The sequence below is a fragment of the Plecotus auritus genome (genome assembly GCF_963455305.1).
Source record: "Plecotus auritus genome assembly, chromosome: 2".
Classification (NCBI taxonomy): Eukaryota; Metazoa; Chordata; class Mammalia; order Chiroptera; family Vespertilionidae; genus Plecotus; species Plecotus auritus.
This window is the reverse complement of record NC_137771.1, coordinates 222929899-222946493: the sequence shown is the minus strand read 5'-3', so window position 1 is coordinate 222946493 and position 16595 is coordinate 222929899. Positions and strand designations below refer to the sequence as shown.

The following is a 16595-nucleotide window of genomic DNA, read 5'->3' as shown; positions in this document are numbered from 1 at the left end:
CTTGTCCACTACTGTCCAGTGCAGCTCAGTCATCCAGCTCCCTCTCCACCCACAGGGCCGGCTCCTCCCTCTCATTCAGGTCACCGCCCAAACGTTGCCTGCTCTGAGGCCCTCGTTGTCCAGCCAGCCTAAACTTGTACAGCCACCCAGCCTTCTTTTCATTCTCGGCATGGCATTTATCAATATTAGATATTTTTGTTTATTTCTTATATATTACTAGGCTAATTTATCTGGCTTTTCCCCACTGGAAGGTGGAGGGATATTCGTGAAATCAGGAACTATGCAGTCTTACTCATTCCTCAACACCTGCAGCAGTGTGCTTAATAAGCATTTGTTAATTTGGTGTGTATGCGGAATGCATTCAGGAATAAACACACTTAAAAAGAGAAAAAAATGAGAGCATCTAAAAATTGCTGAGAGTGCCCTTCTCTGTGGCCCAACAGTTGGGTCATTAAATGATGCTTATGAGCTGATTCTGTGGCTGGAGGCATGTGTTTCAAACTGAGGTGCCGTAGAAGGCCCTGTCTCCCCTGCCAGGGGGGATTCTAACAGCAAGCTTCCATTTTCATGATCTTACTCCCTTTTCTCAGAATAGAGCACAATGACCCAGGCTTCCCTGAATGAGTGCTGGTTCCGGGGAAGGGCATTCCCGGCTGCTATCTCCCCTCCCAGGGGAAGGCCCTCTCCTTCGCCAATGGAAGGTGCAAACGCAGATTCAGACATGCCTTGGCTCTGTCAGTCACCCGAAGGTCTGCTCACACAAACCTTGTAGTGAGTCTAAGGATGCGCTCTGAAATAACACCTTCTGGTAATAGAACAGACAAAGAAATGAAGCTGCTTAAGTGCCAGGGAAGCTTCTTAGGAACGTGGTGATGGAGCCGGTCACCTGTGACGGCGCTGCTGCCCAGTGCTGGCAACAAGCAGGCACCCAGCGAACATGTGTTAAGTGAGTTACGCAAGCAGTTGGTGAACTGAGAGCGTGGGGGAGCAAATCTGAGGGGTGACGCTGAAATGAATGGATGCCTGGCAGGCATTGGGCAATCAAGGCTGCCGAAGGCTCTGTTGGTCCTCGCCAAGAAAGGGTTCCATAGCCCCGCAGGGGTCAAGTGTATTTGAGAAGAGAACTGACCTTCCATGCCCTTCTTTATCATCTCGCAGGGATCCTGACCAAACCGGACCTGGTGGACAAGGGCACCGAAAAAAACGTGGTGAACGTGGCGCAGAACCTCACGTACCGCCTCAAGAAGGGCTACATGATAGTCAAGTGCCGGGGCCAGCAGGAGATCACCAACAAGCTGAGCCTGGCCGAGGCCACCAAGAAAGAAATGATGTTCTTCCAGACGCATCCGTATTTCAGGTGAGCGCCTGCAGGACCCTGGAGCTGGACTCCATGGGAGCCGGCCCCCCACCCCCACCAGGACTGGCCAGCATGATAACCAACTTGCATATAAAATTATACAGTGTAGCGGAACCTATCCTTGACTTTATTTTTAGTGTTAAATTCGTTGGCTTATTGAAACAAATCATTTCTTCGTGGGCTCTAATGAAGGTGCTGATTAAAGATTGTAATTTGGTGTTCCACAGGGCATAAGGCACTTGGGTTTTCCAAAATGTTTTCACTCGCCTTCTCATATGCATCCCATCAAATCTTAGGAGATGCACATGGCAAGCGAGGTTCTTCCCACTTCTGTAGACAAGGATGATGAGGTCAAAGCAATAGTGAAGGAAACAGGACCGGAAACAGATCTCCGAGCCTCCAGAAACCCATGTTGACCATCGTAAATGGTGCGCGTTAAAACCCGCTTTGGGGCTCCCTCCACTGCGTTAGAGCCTGCAGAGGTGCTGGTTTTTGTTAGGTCTGATGACATAATTGAGTGGACACCCCCTCCCCTGGAATGGACCTTTAGGCCACTGCTCAATGGACATTCTCATTCGCTTAGACCACATCCCACATGCTAAGACCATTATCTCTCCCCTCCGGCCCTTCCCAGGATCCAGATTGCTCAGAGAGTTCTCCGCCCAGAAAAAAGCCTGCCACAGTCCTTTAAACCTCCGACTCGCCATCCCTGGGGGCTGGCGCCATTTTGGGGGCTCAGCCCATCTGGTTTTCCAGATGACCTAATAAATTCATCATTCTTCACCTCTTTTGGCCTCGTGCCTTCCTCCTTCGGCGACCCTAACGGTTTTATTAAATATAAATGACCCCGCATGACGCTGGGGCTTTTCCCACTGGACGGGGTCCTTAGCGCTTTCATGCTGTGCAGGACCTGGATGGTCCCGAGGGGGGTGGGAGCAGCACCGTGAGCCCCTGCACCACTCCTGCTCCAAGGAGAGATGTGGGCACAGACCAGGCCTGCGACTCGCTACGTGCCCTTGGGCAGCGGCTCAGCCTTGCTCCGCAGCTCAGGGAGCGCTGCACAGCTGCTCCGCAGGAGCGTGTTCCGGTTAAATCATAGGACCCATGCCAAGGTCCCGGACGCCGAGACCCGGCCCTCCACGAACACCACGCGGTTCCTTCTTTCTTCCCCTCTGCGCCACCTTGGAGGGGAGAAACAGACCTTTGTTGTTGTGTTTTTTTTTGTTGTTGTTGTTGTTTTTAAATATATTTTTATTGATTTCAGAGAGGAAGGGAGAGGGAGAGAAAGAGAGAGAGAGAAACATCAATGATGAGAGAGAATCATTGATCGGCTGCCTCCTGCGCACCCCAATTGGGGATTGAGCCCCCAACCCAGGCATGTGCCCTGACTGGGAATTGAACCGTAAATTCCTGGTTTATAGGTTGAGGCTCAACCACTGAGCCACGCCACAAACAGACCGTTTTCGATAGCGTTGGGGGCCTGCAAGGAGAGGGAACTGCTCGCTGGGCGGGGAGAAGATTCTGGGATGATCACGCGCACGTTCTCAGTCCCGAGCAGCAAAGCCTCCTGGTTGTGTCCTGCTCCAGGGTTTCTGAATCTGGGGTGGCACACGTTTCCGGTTGAGGCTGATAGTGCTGGGCCAGGGGCCACACTTTGCAAACCACTATTCACAGGTTTGGGGAAAGTGAGGTCAACTGTGGGCCCCAGGCTGTTCTGCGGTCTCTGGAACTCACTCACCTGCCTCCCAGATATTTGATGTCCTTTATCAGCTCCCCAGTTCCCCCTTCCCCAACCCCGGCGCCCACCATTCCACTCTCAGGTGGTGTGAGTTTGGCTATCTTCCATTTCTTACGTAGGTGGAATCAGGCAGTGTTTGTCCTCCTGTGGCTGGCTCTGTCATCTTAGCATTATGTCCTCAAGTTTCATTCTTGTGGTCACATATGACAGAATATTCTCCTTTTTAAAGGCTGACTCAGATCCCATTGCATTGTTAAAACAAACAAAAACGGGGGCCAGACTGGGAAATCCCCTGAGCAGACAACAGCGGATCAGTCACACAGGCAATGCTTAACTCTTCAGTGCGCAGGCCGATGCTCTATCCACTGAGCCAAACTGGCTAGGGCTATTTTTAATTTCTCGAGAAGTTTCCATACTGCTTTTCCTAGTAGCTGCACCATTTTGCATTCACACCAACATTGTACAAGGCTTTCAGTTGCTCCACACCCTAGCCATCGCCTGCCTTTGTTTTTTATTATAACACACATATATATAATGCATCCTAACAGATTGAGGCCCCATTGTGGTTTTGATTTGCGTTTTCCTGATGATTAGTGATGTTGAGCATCTTTTCCATATACCTGTTGACCATTTATTTACATGTCTTCTTTGAAGAAATCGCTATCCAACTCTTTAGCCCCTTTTTCCTTGGGTTACTAGGTTTGAGTGTGTGTGTGGGGGGGGGTGGGTGCTATTGAGTGGAGGAGTTACTTACATTTTTTAAAAAATTAACCCCTTGCCCTAACCAGTTTGGCTCAGTGGATAGAGCATCGGCCTACGGGCTCAAGGGTCCCAGGTTTGATTCCGGTCAAGGGCATGTACCTTGGTTGCAGGAACATCCCCAGTAGGAGGTGTGCAGGAGGCAGCTGATCGATGTTTCTCTCTCATCGATGTTTCTAACTCTCTATCCCTCTCGCTTTCTCTCTGTAAAAAAATCAATAAAATATATTTTTAAAAAAAATTAAGCCCTTATCAGATATATTGTTTGCAAAGATTTTCTCCCATTTTGTAGGTTCTCTGTTGATTGTTTCTTTGCTCTGTGGAAGCTTTTCAGTTTGATGTAGTCCCACTTTAGTCTATTTTTGCTTTTCTTCTCAGTGCTTTTGGTAAAATCATTTTCCCCTGTGGTTTTTTTTCCCCTTTTTTAAAATATATTTTTATTGATTTCAGAGAAGAGAGAGGAAGAGAGAGAGATAGAAACATCAATAATGAGAGAGACTCATAGATCAGCTGCCTCTTGCATGCCACCCACTGGGGATCGAGGCCACAACCCAGGCATGTGCCCTGACTGGGAATCGAACTGTGACCTCCTGGTTTCATAGACGGATGCTTAACCACTGAGCCACACCGGCTGGGCTCCCCTGTGTTTTTCTTCGTGGGGTTTTGTTCTAGGAGCTTTACATTTCATGTTTTATGTTTAAGCCTTCAATACATTTTCGGTTGACGTTTGTTTATGGTATGAGATAAGGATCCAATTTCATTTTCCTGCATGCAGACATATAGTTTTCCTGATATCCTATGTTGAAGAAATTATCCTTTCTACATTGTGCATCTTGGCACCGTTATTAAAATGGAGTTGACCATATATGCACGGATTTATTTCTGGGCGCTCTATTCTGTGCATGTCTGTCTTTGTGCTAGCACTGTACTCTTTTGTAATAATAAACTGTAGCTTTGTAATATACTTTGAAATCAGGAAATGTGGTGCCTCCCACTTTCTATTTTTAATGTATTTGTATTGATTTCAGAGAAGAAGGGGGAGGGGAAGAGAGCTAGAAACATCAATGATGAGAAGGAATCATTGATTGGCTGCCTCCTGCATGCCCCCTATTGGGGATCGAGCCCGCAACCCAGGCATGTGCCCTTGATCAGAATGGAACCTGGGACCCTTCATTCCGCAGGCTGACGCTCTGTCTACTGAGCCAAACCAGCTAGGGCTGGTCCCTCCCACTTTATTCCTTTTTCTCAAGATTGATTTGGCTACTCAGGGATGAATATTTATTACCAAAAATAAAATATGAGTTTGGACAAGTCACTACACTGCTACGAAGTTAGGTTGGTTTTGTTTCCCTGTGGATAAAAAGATCCCTTACTTCCTCAGTTTGTTGGGATGATAAAAAGAGAAGGCGAATGTCACCTTCCTAGCACCGTGCTTGCCTCGGTATAGGCTCGTCCCATAATTAGCAATTGTCTTTCTCACGTGCTCCCAGGCTTCTCTGACACCATGCGTCCCCCCGCCCCGGGGGCTGAGTGAGCTCACTCACCCACTTACAAAGCCCAGGACTGGGCAAAGGACCGCGTGGGCCCTTCCCGAACTCACGTGCGCTGTCTCGTTTCAGAGCCCTCCTGGAGGAAGGCAAGGCCACGGTGCCCCGTCTGGCAGAAAGACTCACCACCGAGCTCATCTGGCACATCAACGTGAGTCCAGGGTTGGCTGCAAGTTATAAAAACTGCAGCCTGCGTCAATCACTCTCTCAGTCACCAAAGGGCTCAGACTCTGCCTTGAACTCCCCAAATACGCAAACAAGCACATTCTGAAAACCAAATAAACCTAATGGCTCCTGGCCAGAGGCTCCCAGGCGAGCATCTGAAACAGGGGAGGAACAGGGCATGACCTGGGAACAAAAAGGGGAGCCGGTCAGCGTGGGGGAAGCAGAAAGAGAACCCGTGGTACCAGCTCAGCGCGGTAAAAAGCCATGAACGCCAAGGTAGCAGATTTCTCTCTTTAACACTTCACAGTACATAAAACATTTTCCCAGCCTCAAACGGGTAAGGAATACGCGTTTGGTTTCCATGGATTCTCAAACTTTTCATGATGTTGTTAAAGATGGTACAAGCGTGGCTTAGGGCTTCTTGACACCTAGCCATGGAGCTTGCCTAAACCTTTGTACATGAGGCTGAACCACAGGGCAGGACTGAAGGTTAACTTCAGAGCAGAGATGACCCCCGAGCCTGGGTTTTGTCCATGCTAAACCTCTCAACTGCGAGTCAGACCAAGACAATGAATGCTTTTGAGCCAGAAAACACACACTCAGCACATACCTGGTGGGCCCTGGCTGGGTGGCTGTTTGTTGGCGAGTCCTCCCACACACCAAAAGGTTTCAGGTTCAATCCCCAGTCAGAGCGCGTACAGGAAGCAACTGATCAATGTTTCTCTCTTCCCCCTTCCTCTCTCTCTAAAAAATCAACTAAGAAATAAAAGACATATTTGGTGAGAAGGAGGCAGTGGACCTGAAATGGTAGGACACACAAGAATCCCCTTGAAATTTGGTTAAAGCTCACATCCATGGGCCCCAGACCCAGAGTTTCTGGGGCCCCGAATTTGCACTTGTAAGTTCCCAGGTGATCTAGGGAACACACTTTGAGAAGGACTGATTCTAGTGGAATCCCCTCAGTTTGCAGAAGGAGGCACCAAAAGATATAACCCTGTCTAACTGAAAAAACAAACACGTTTCTGCAAAAAGATGTTGCATTTTGATAACACATCTCTCAACATTTAAATTTTTACATTAAAATGTAAATTTGTAGGACTTTAAATTAATTTTTAATGTATATCAAGATTCCATTATGGTAATTATAATTTGAAATATACATACATATGTTTTGTTTTGAAGAGCCCATGAGACCTTATTAACTTCCTGGTGTCCCACACCTTTATCGCCATTTTGTGTAGCCTTGACAAGCTGCCTCTAAGTCCCAATGAACGCCTCCTGCCGGGCTGGCTGCAGCGACCTCGGGCACCGAAGCAGAATTGGGGGCACTGCTCACTCAGGTGTCTTTACCTGCAGGGTCCACCTGCGTGCGCTTTGAAGGTGGTGAGCTGGGTACAAACTGGAACTCTGCCGCTTACTAGCTCAGCAATGACGTCCAGCTATTGGCCTCTCTGAGCCTCAGGTTCCCGTCTTGGAAAAAGGCAATGAAGCCGGTGCTTTCCTGCACCGAGGGGCGTCACTGAGACACAGTGCGTGGGCCAAAGGCAGCCCTCATGGTGCGCTCTAGGGCCTCTGTTCTCCTCATCTGCATCTTGATTGGTTAGGATTGTACCCAGCCTGACACCAACCCCCACGACCTATCTTCTACCAAAGTGCCCTTTCTCAGTTTATGACCTTCAAATGCTCACCAAGGCAACGTGTTACTAGAGAAAGCTGACACTGTGTTCAGGTGTAATTGATCTGGAGATACAAGACACTTACCTAAACCTAACAAAACCAAAATCTGTCCATCCCCGTGTTCCTCGCTATAGAACAGAACCACGGATTCTGCAGGCCTTGGGCTGCGCCCTGGCTGCCTGCAGAGCCTCCTCGGGCTCCCCAGTGGGCCTTCACCTCAACACCTCACACAGCGACAGAAACTCCCCCCTTGACTTCCCAGTGGGTTCTGCTCCTGTGCCCAATAGGCCTGTCAGCTGGCTTCAAGCTGCGGCATTTCACTGTTTGCTATTATTTTGTTCAGAAATCACTCCCGCTGTTAGAAGAGCAGATCAGGGAGAGCCACCTGAGCGCCACGGAGGAGCTGCGCCTGTGCGGGGAGCACATCCCCAACACCGACGCCGACAAAATGTTCTTTCTGGTCGAGGTGAGGACTTGCGGGCTCCACGTGACACTTGGGCACAGAATCTGGCCTCTCCCTGCGGTGGCCACATCCTTCCAGGTGGCCCAGCGCATCTCCAGGGGGCCTCTGTGCTTCCCTGCCTGTGTCCTGCGGGGCCCCGTCCTCCCTCCAGTGTCACCTGGGAGAGGAGGGGTGGGTGGGTGATGTACTGCCAGCCCCCACACCACCCTGTGCCCCGGCCCGGCTTCTCAACCACAGCATAGTTGAATGACATTACCCCTTTTTCAGAAAATTAAAGCGTTTAATCGGAACATTGAAAGATTAGTAGATGGAGAAGAAGTCGTGAAGGAAAAAGAGACCCGCTTATACAACAAACTCAGGGAGGAGTTTAAACACTGGGTCCTCATACTTGCAGCCAATTCCCAAAAAGGTAAGTCTTGGGACAGGGCTGCCCCAACAGCAGTGTCTTATTTACCAAGGCCAGGAGCTACTCCTGGCACAGTGTGGGGAGCTGACTGCCCACCCCAGAGGCCCTGGCTTGTGGCGTGCGGGCATGCGTGACTGAGCGCGAGCCTGTCCTCACCCACTCCGCAGAAAGCAGCTCCGTACCCCGGACTTTCTTCTCTCGCATCTTTGTTGTGAGGCTACCAGGGGTGGGCAAACTTTTTGACTCGAGGGCCACAATGGGTTCTTAAACTGGACTGGAGGGCTGGAACAAAAGCATGGATGGAGTGTTTGTGTGAACTAATATAAATTCAAAGTAAAGGAGCGGAGGGGAGAGCAAGAGAACCGGATAGAACAGCCGGATCCGGCCCGCGGGCTGTAGTTTACCCAAGGCTGGGACAATCCCACTTCCCCATTTCTCCCTTCCGGTAACACCTAAGCCAAAACCAGAGGTGAAGGCTTTGATAAGAGTCTCTTGGCTCTGTCTGGCATGCTTCCAACTTTCATTCTGCTCCAGCCAGGACGGAAGTAGGCTGCATGCATGTGTGTGTGTGTGTGTGTGTGTGTGTGTGTGTGTGTGTATTGCATCTTTGTCCATTTTGGCACTTGATAAAAACAGCACTATTGTCTAGCTGGCGTGGCTCAGTGGTTGAGTGTCGACCTATGAACCAGGAGGTCATGGTTCAATTCCTGGTCAGGACACATGCCCGGGTTGCAGGCTCAATCTCCAGTGGGTGGCATGCAAGAGGCAGCCATCAATGGTTCTCTCTCATCATTGATGTTTCTATCTCCCTCTTCCTTCCTCTCTGAAAGCAATAAAAATATATTTTTTTAAATGTCTGCCTCTTTCAAAAAAAATAAAAACAAAAAACAGCAATAACAAAAAACAGCATTACTCATGTCCACGGTAGAATTCCTCCAACTCTAGTTTAGCTGAATTTTTGAGAGACTTGTAAGTGAAACAACATGTAACTTTTTATTTTCATTGAACTCATCCACTTCCTTTCTATCAACTACACACACTCAACTTCTCTCTCAGGGTGATGACTCTCAGTTGAAATACATTTTTTTAGTCAGATTTTGTTCCTGAAGAGTCACTGTCAGACTTTGTATTTTTTTCATTATGAAAAGGACTCCATTTATGCCGGGGTTCTTGTCCCAGCATTACGGAGGGTTCAGCAATCTGGAGAAAGGAGCTGCGCATAGATTCAAGAAGGAGTCCAAAGACGAAAGATAGTTTTGAAAGGCATTGGGGGTCAGAGGAGCTTCAGCTAAAGGAGCTAAAGACTCTCTCCTTGTCTAGGACCCTTGCTTTTTATTAACACAATTTGTCCTAAGGCAAGGTGGAGATAATACACTTCAAAGGGTAGGGTTTCAAAGGGTAGGGTTTACAGAAGCATTGTCAGGTTGGGGAATAGCCTACAGCTGTTCAGGTATTTGGCCAACAGGAGGCAATAACATGTAGATTAAGATGCCCTGAGCTGTCTGGCAGCAAACAATCAAATTCAGGTTTGGGGGAGATGCTTTTTAGCCCTTCCAACAGGTAATTACATATGTGGCTCAGCCCTTGTTGAGCCTCCCAAGCTTCATCGACCTTTTGATGAAACTCTTGTAATTATGACATGCTGGAATTGGTTCCTGGCACATTTAGAAGCATTGCCTTAGGGTATATGCAGTAGGTGAGCAAGACTTTTAAAAATGCCTTTATTTTTAAAATGTCTGTGGTTTGTTTCACATTGCAGTTAAAAATATTATTCATGAAGAAGTCTCAAAATATGAAAACCAGTATCGGGGCAAAGAACTTCTTGGGTTTGTCAACTACAAGACATTCGAGACCATCGTGCAGCAGTACATCCAGCAACTGGTGGAGCCCGCCCTGAGCATGCTCCAGAAGGCTGTGGGTGAGGAGCTCTCCCAGCACCGCCCATGGTCGCCATGCCTTGAGGGAGAGACTGGGATGGAATGATCAACCACAGCCTGCAGACCTCCTTTGCCCATTTGGGGGAGAAGGGCGCCAGTGCATATGGGCTTCACCTAGTCAGACCTACCCTCCACGCAGCTGTGTGAGGAAGAGCCGGATGCTCACCTGGGGAGGATCATATGCCAGGAAGGACAGGAAATTGAGGGCACCTGCTCAGGGTGGGTGGTGACCATGGATCTTGTGTCTCCCCAGGATTGTGTACCATCCCTCCCTTCGCCCACGGTCTGTAGATCTGAATAGGGGCACGTTCCATGATTTCTCCGCCCTGTGCCATTAAGCCATTTGATTCCTGCTTGCATTTCACTGATGTTTGGTTTTTCCTTTGGTCAGAAACCGTCCGGCAAACGTTCATTGACACAGCCAAAACTCATTTTGGCGAATTTTCCAACCTTAATCAAACAGCCCGGGTAAGTACCCCCAGTTCACCTGCTGGGCACCTGTGCAGATTTATTAGGGTCTAGCCTTCGAAAGAAGGCGCGTGTGTACTGCCATTTAGACATGCGAGGCTGGGGATAGCATTGTACGCGTGCTGGGCGGGTGACGCGAGCAGCAGCGCTGTTGCTTCTGCCTGGGTGTTGGGGGGCCCTTCCTGGGAGAAGTGAAACACAGCACTGACCTTGTTCTCTCAGTCCCCTGCGGCCTGGCAGGACGTAACCGAATGTATGACTGTCCCTAGTGACTGGCGGGTATTTTGGGCCTTTTTCCTACATGAAGGACAGCATTGTCTACTAGTCCTTGTCCAACATTTTTATTAGTTTGACTTAAAAATATTGCCACTGCTGTGTGGTGCCGGGGTTCTTGTCCCAGCATTAAGAAGGGTTCAGCAATCTGGAGAAAGGCTATGCGTATATTAAGTAAGAGTCTAGAGATGAAAGATAATTTTGAAAGGCATTGGGGGTCAGAGGAGCTTCAGCTAAAGGAGCTAAAGACTCTCTCCTTGTCTCAGGACCCTTGCTTTTTATTCACAGTTTGTCCTAAGTCAAGGTGGAGATAATACACTTCAAAGGGTAGTGTTTACAGAAGCATTGTCAGGTTGGGGAATAGCCTACAGCTGTTCAAGTATTTGGCCAACAGGAGGCAATAACATGTAGATTAAGATGCCCTGAGCTGTCTGGCAGCAAACAATCATCCTATTCAGGCTTGGGGAAGTGCCTATTAGCCAATCCAACAGATGATTGTATATGTGACTCAGCCCATGTTGAGCCCCCAAGTTTCATCAACCTTTTGATAAAACTCTTGTAATTATGATATGATGGAATTGGCTTCTGGCAGTGTGGGTTTCCACTTAACAACTTAGCCACTCTTCCTGAATCCCAGTCGCAGTACAGGGAAGAGAGTGGCTCTAGTCAGGGGTGGGCAAACTTTTTGACTCAAGGGCCACAATGGGTTCTTAAACTGGACCGGAGGGCCGGAACAAAAGCATGGATGGAGTGTTTGTGTGAACTAATATAAATTCAAAGTAAAGGAGCGGAGGGGAGAGCAGGAGAGCAAGAGAACCCTCCGCTCTTTCGGCTCTGCGGGCCAGATAGAACAGCCGAAGGGGCCGGATCCGGCCTGCAGGCCGTAGTTTGCCCACGGCTGCTCTAGATAAAACTCCGCCCGGCCTTGGCCTCGGCTGTGGCCAGAATCTCATTCACCATTTAAAGCCTCAGGCCTCATTTGCCCTTAAATTATTTTTTAAATATGTTTTTGATTCAGAGAGAGGAAGGGAAAGGGAGAGAGCGATAGAAACATCAAAGATGAGAGAGAATCATTGATTGGCTGCCTCCCGCACGCTCCCTACTGGGGATCGAGCTCTCAATCTGGGCGGCAGGGAATTGAACCATGAGCTCCTGGTTCTTGGGTCGATGCTCAATCACTGAGACACCTTAAATTATTTTTAATTCTGTGTTCAACATCACAGTACTTCCTGAGTTGTTTAAACAACAAGGGGGGACCAACACAGCAGTGATGTGCTTCTCTTTCTTATCCAACCAGAACAAGATTGAAGACATAAAAACGAAGCAAGCAGAAACAGCAGCAAATATAATCCACCTGCAGTTCAGGATGGAGCAGCTGGTTTATTGTCAAGACCAGATTTACAGCGAGATTCTGCAAAAAATTCGGGAACAGGCTTTTAACACAGACGGAAGCGTTTCAAAGACTCCTCCCCTCAAATTGTCTTCTTCAAATACTCTGTCTTCTGTTTCCTCCATCACTGAGATCGGAATGCACCTGAACGCATACTTCTTGGTGAGTGTGGGTGCACGTGGCCCGTGCTGGGGCATGCTGATTGAGAGGTGCTTACCTGGGCGAAGAAGGGAGGGACCCTTTCTGCTCTGATAAATGACTCATCTATTCTCTGTCCTCTAACAGGTACCCTATCAGACACTTCTAATGAATTTGCCCCAAATAAGGTTCTTCATGTGGCAGAGCATGTACTCAAAAGTAACTCCAACCCCAAAGTTCTGTATATTCTATGCTACGCATGAAATACGAAATTACTCTTCTCAGAGTACAGCCAACTACAACTCACCTTGCTGGTCATGTTTAGCTCTCCTTGATGTTTAGAAGGCGTTCAGCTCCTAGCGTGCTTGACACTCACCAGCTGCACAAAACAGGAATGAAATTCCTTTCCCAAGATTATGTGGCCCAATCAGCTTCATGGTTTCTAACCCGCCCCCAACCCCACTCGTGGACTAAAGCAGCAGTTTTCAACTGGTGTGCCACAAAAATACTTTAAAATACATTTTTATTGATTTCAGAGAGAGGAAGGGAGAGGGAGAGATAGAAACATCAGTGAGGCCCTAGCTAGTTTGGCTCAGTGGATAGAGCATCAGCCTGCGGACTGAAGCTTCCTGGGTTCGATTCCGGTCAAGGGCACCCCAGGTGTCCAGGTTCAATCCCTAGTGGGGGGATGTAGGAGGCAGCTGATCAATGATTCTCTCTCATCCTTGATGTTTCTATCTCTCTCTCCCTCTCCCTTACTCTCTGAAATCAATATACAACATCAGTGATGAGAATCATTTGACCAGTGCCTCCTGCACTGGGGATTGAGCCCGCAACTCGGGCGTGTACCCTGACCAGGAATCAAACCACAACTCCTGGTTCATAGGTCAATGCTCAACCACTGAGCCATGCTGGCCGGACATAGCACAAGAATTTTTAAAACATGCAATACCTGACTATTTAGTCAGAAGCACTGACCTCTTTCCCCTTAGATTGTCAACTTAAAAAAAAAAAAAAATGACAACAGCCAACACAACAATAGCTGTCCTGTGTGAATGAATCAAAATTATACCTATTTTTTTTTTTTTTGGTCAGATCAGCAGAAAACATTTTTTGGTGTGCCACAGAATTTTAGTAATTAGTTTATGTGTGGCATGAGAGGAGAAAGGTTGAAATCACCGGACTAAAGTATCAGGGCATGCAGAATGGAAGGTAGCTTTTAAACTGCAAAGAAGCCCACTACTGAAGCCTTTTCATAATCAGAATAAACAGTTGAGTTACCCAGATGTGGAGTCCAGCTGCCAGGCAAGCTGGACATGCCTGTGGAGAGAGGGCGTGAGGTGAGGACTGAAGCAGATCCCGATCTGTCCCCAGAACGGGGCCAGGAGGTCTCTGCCGAGAGGTGGAGTGGGGCCGGGGCAGGGGCTCCTGGGAAGGCTGGGATGCCCACGAGGTGCTTGGGGTTTGCTGGCCTACCCGGTGGGTTCTTAGTGCCGAGGGAATGCCTAGGTAGGAAAACTGGGCGTCCCAGACAGAAGCTCCTTGTGGTTTGATACTGAACACTGGAGTGAGGTGGACGGGACCACCAGGACTTAGCAAGGCGACCATGCGTGCATCCAGAACCCCAAGGCTTCTCTCTCTGCAACCACAGGCCTTGGGACCCCTCCAGCTGACCCTTCTTATCCCCTCTTCCAGGAGACCAGCAAGCGGCTCGCCAACCAGATCCCATTCATAATTCAGTATTTTATGCTCCAAGAGAATGGCGATTACTTGCAGAAAGCCATGATGCAGATACTACAGGAAAAGGATCAGTATTCCTGGCTGCTTCAGGAGCAGAGCGAGACCGCCCTCAAGAGGAAATTCCTTAAGGAGAAGATTTACCGGCTCACCCAGGCGCGGCGCGCTCTCTATAAATTCTCCTCTTAAAGGGGTAGATGGATGGAAGGGCAACAGTACCTGGGAGTTTTATCTTATGTGGGTTCGTTGTAAGGGGATGTGGCACAGGGAGTGGCTTCTGGTTCGGGCCAGCCTTTCCCGTTGCTGTCTGTCTGTCTTTGCTGAACTGCCCCAGAGTTTAGATCTCAAGTCTACATTTGCTTAGAGCTGTCACCTGCACCTGCATGAACAGATGTCTCTCCAGTCCTTGACCCCACTCCCGCCAGTTACAGCTTTCTTAACTACTGCTGTCACTCCTTGTTCCTTTGTCTCTCCCCACCCATCAGATTAGGAGACCCCCAGAGAGGAAAAGTAAGTATTATATTCTTCTTCCGTATTTCCACCTGGTACATAGTAGTCGCTCAATAAATGCTATGTCACTGAACAAATGAATGATGGAGATTACCTGAGGCCATGGCTGGAATCAGACTTTGCTTATTGGGGATGGTGTCCCTTAGCTGGTCACTTTCAGATGAATTGGGTCATGCCACCTGCTGTGATCACATTTCCCAGCTCCCCCTGGGAGAGAAGGACCTGAACGATACTATTAATTATATTGTTTCCCTAGTTATGACAAGCTCCCATTGCTACCTGTTATTTTTTTTTTTTTACTTTTTTGTAGAATTTATTGGGATTACATCTTTTATATGTTAAATCTTAAAGGGAAATTTAATAATAAAATTTTAAGAAAAATTATAGAGCTTCACACCAGTGGTCATCTCTAGATTGGAGGAGTGTGGCTAATTTTATTTTCTTCTTCGAGTTAAGCGATCCCCACCTCATAGGAATTTTTAGGAGGGTTAAGTGAAACCATTTCTACAAACTACCTGTCCCAGGAGCTTGTGTTAAGAAATGCCAGCAATGCTTCCCTCCAGCAAAGACCTCTTTTTGTCTTTATTTCTATGTTCATAGAGCAGCCCTCACTACCGGAGCTCTTCCGCCTGCTCTTATGTTTAGTTCTTCTATACTTTTTGACCCAATTGTTGTATATAACTGTCCAATTTCATTCTTGTGCATGTGGATGTTCAGTTTTCCCAGCCCCAGTGGTTGAAAAAAACTGTCCTTTCCCTCCTTGGCCTGGCACCCTTGTCAAAAATAATTTGACCATATGTACAAAGGCTTATTTCTGGGCTCTCTGTTCTATTCCATTGGTCTATATGTCTGTCTGTATGCCAGTACACAGTTTTTAGAACTGTAGCTTTGTAGTACGTTTTGAAATTAGGAAGTGTGAATTCGTCAGCTTTGTTCATCGTTTTCAGCATTGTTTTGGCTATTTGTAGTCCCTTAGGATTCCATGTGAATTTTAGGATGGGTTATTTTTTATCTCTGCAAAAAAAAGTCGTTGGGATTTTATAGGCATTGCATTAAATCTGCAGGTCACTTTGGGTAGTATTTGCATTTTAACAATATTAAGTCTTCCATTCCATAAACACAGAATGTCTTTTCACTCATTTATATCTAGTTTAATTTCTTTAAGCAATGTTTTGTAATTTTCATTGTACAAGTCTTTCACTTCCTTGGTTAAGTTAGTTCCCAAGTTTTTATTCCTTTTGATGGTACTGTAAATATAACTGTTTTCTTAATTTTCCTTTCTAATTATTCATTATTAGTCTACAAAAATGCAACTGATTTTTATGTGTCCAATTTGTGCCTTTTCACTTTGTTAAATTCATTTATTAGTTACAACAGTTTTGTGGGATTTTTGTTTTTGTGGAATCGTTATGGCTTTCTACCTATAAGCTCATATCATCTGAATTTTATCTCTTTACCTTGCCTAATAGCTCGGGCTAGAACTTTCAACACCATGTGGACTGCAAGTGCCAAAAGTGGGGATCCTTCTCTTGTAAAGCTGTTCAGGTTTTAAAGAATTTTTGTCATATTGAAGCTAAAGATGAAGAGAATTTAAAAGACAAAACATTAGTTTAGGTATTCTTTGCTTTTTTAAAAAAAAATTGGCTTCTCCCCCTTATTGTATGAGTTAGTACAGAGAGTCAGTAGCAGAGCTGAAGAGAAGAATCAAATCTCCTCAAATTATAAATACTGTTGTGAAAATAGTCTGAGAAAAATAAAGTCTGGTACTTAATATTTGTTCCATAAATTGTATATTCAGTCTTTCCCTACATGTTCAATATGTTTCACACATATGTATACACACACACACACACACACACACACACACACACACACACACACAAGCTAACTGCTGCAAGGAACACTTTAAGATCTCTGTGGCTTGCCTAGTCAGCGTGACTCAGTGGTTGAGCATCAACCTATGAACCAGGAGGTCACAGTTCAATTCCAGGTCAGGGCACATGCCAGGGTTGCGGGCTCCACCCCCAGGA

General features: G+C 47.2%; 1 protein-coding gene across 3 annotated transcripts in view; it reads left to right on the top strand.

Annotated features, from left to right (window-relative positions):
* The window catches only part of MX2 (MX dynamin like GTPase 2), a 32459-nt gene extending 16123 nt beyond the window's left edge, over window positions 1-16336 (top strand). For all 3 annotated transcript variants that reach the window (XM_080654071.1, XM_080654072.1, XM_080654073.1), the window contains 8 exons: window positions 1159-1357; window positions 5474-5552; window positions 7587-7709; window positions 7974-8115; window positions 9872-10030; window positions 10441-10517; window positions 12088-12342; window positions 14014-16336. In XM_080654071.1, the coding sequence (XP_080510197.1) occupies window positions 1159-1357; window positions 5474-5552; window positions 7587-7709; window positions 7974-8115; window positions 9872-10030; window positions 10441-10517; window positions 12088-12342; window positions 14014-14244 (1265 nt within the window). In that variant the 3' untranslated portion in view covers window positions 14245-16336. The remainder of the gene's footprint in view (window positions 1-1158; window positions 1358-5473; window positions 5553-7586; window positions 7710-7973; window positions 8116-9871; window positions 10031-10440; window positions 10518-12087; window positions 12343-14013) is intronic.
* The last annotated feature ends 259 nt before the right edge of the window (window positions 16337-16595 follow it).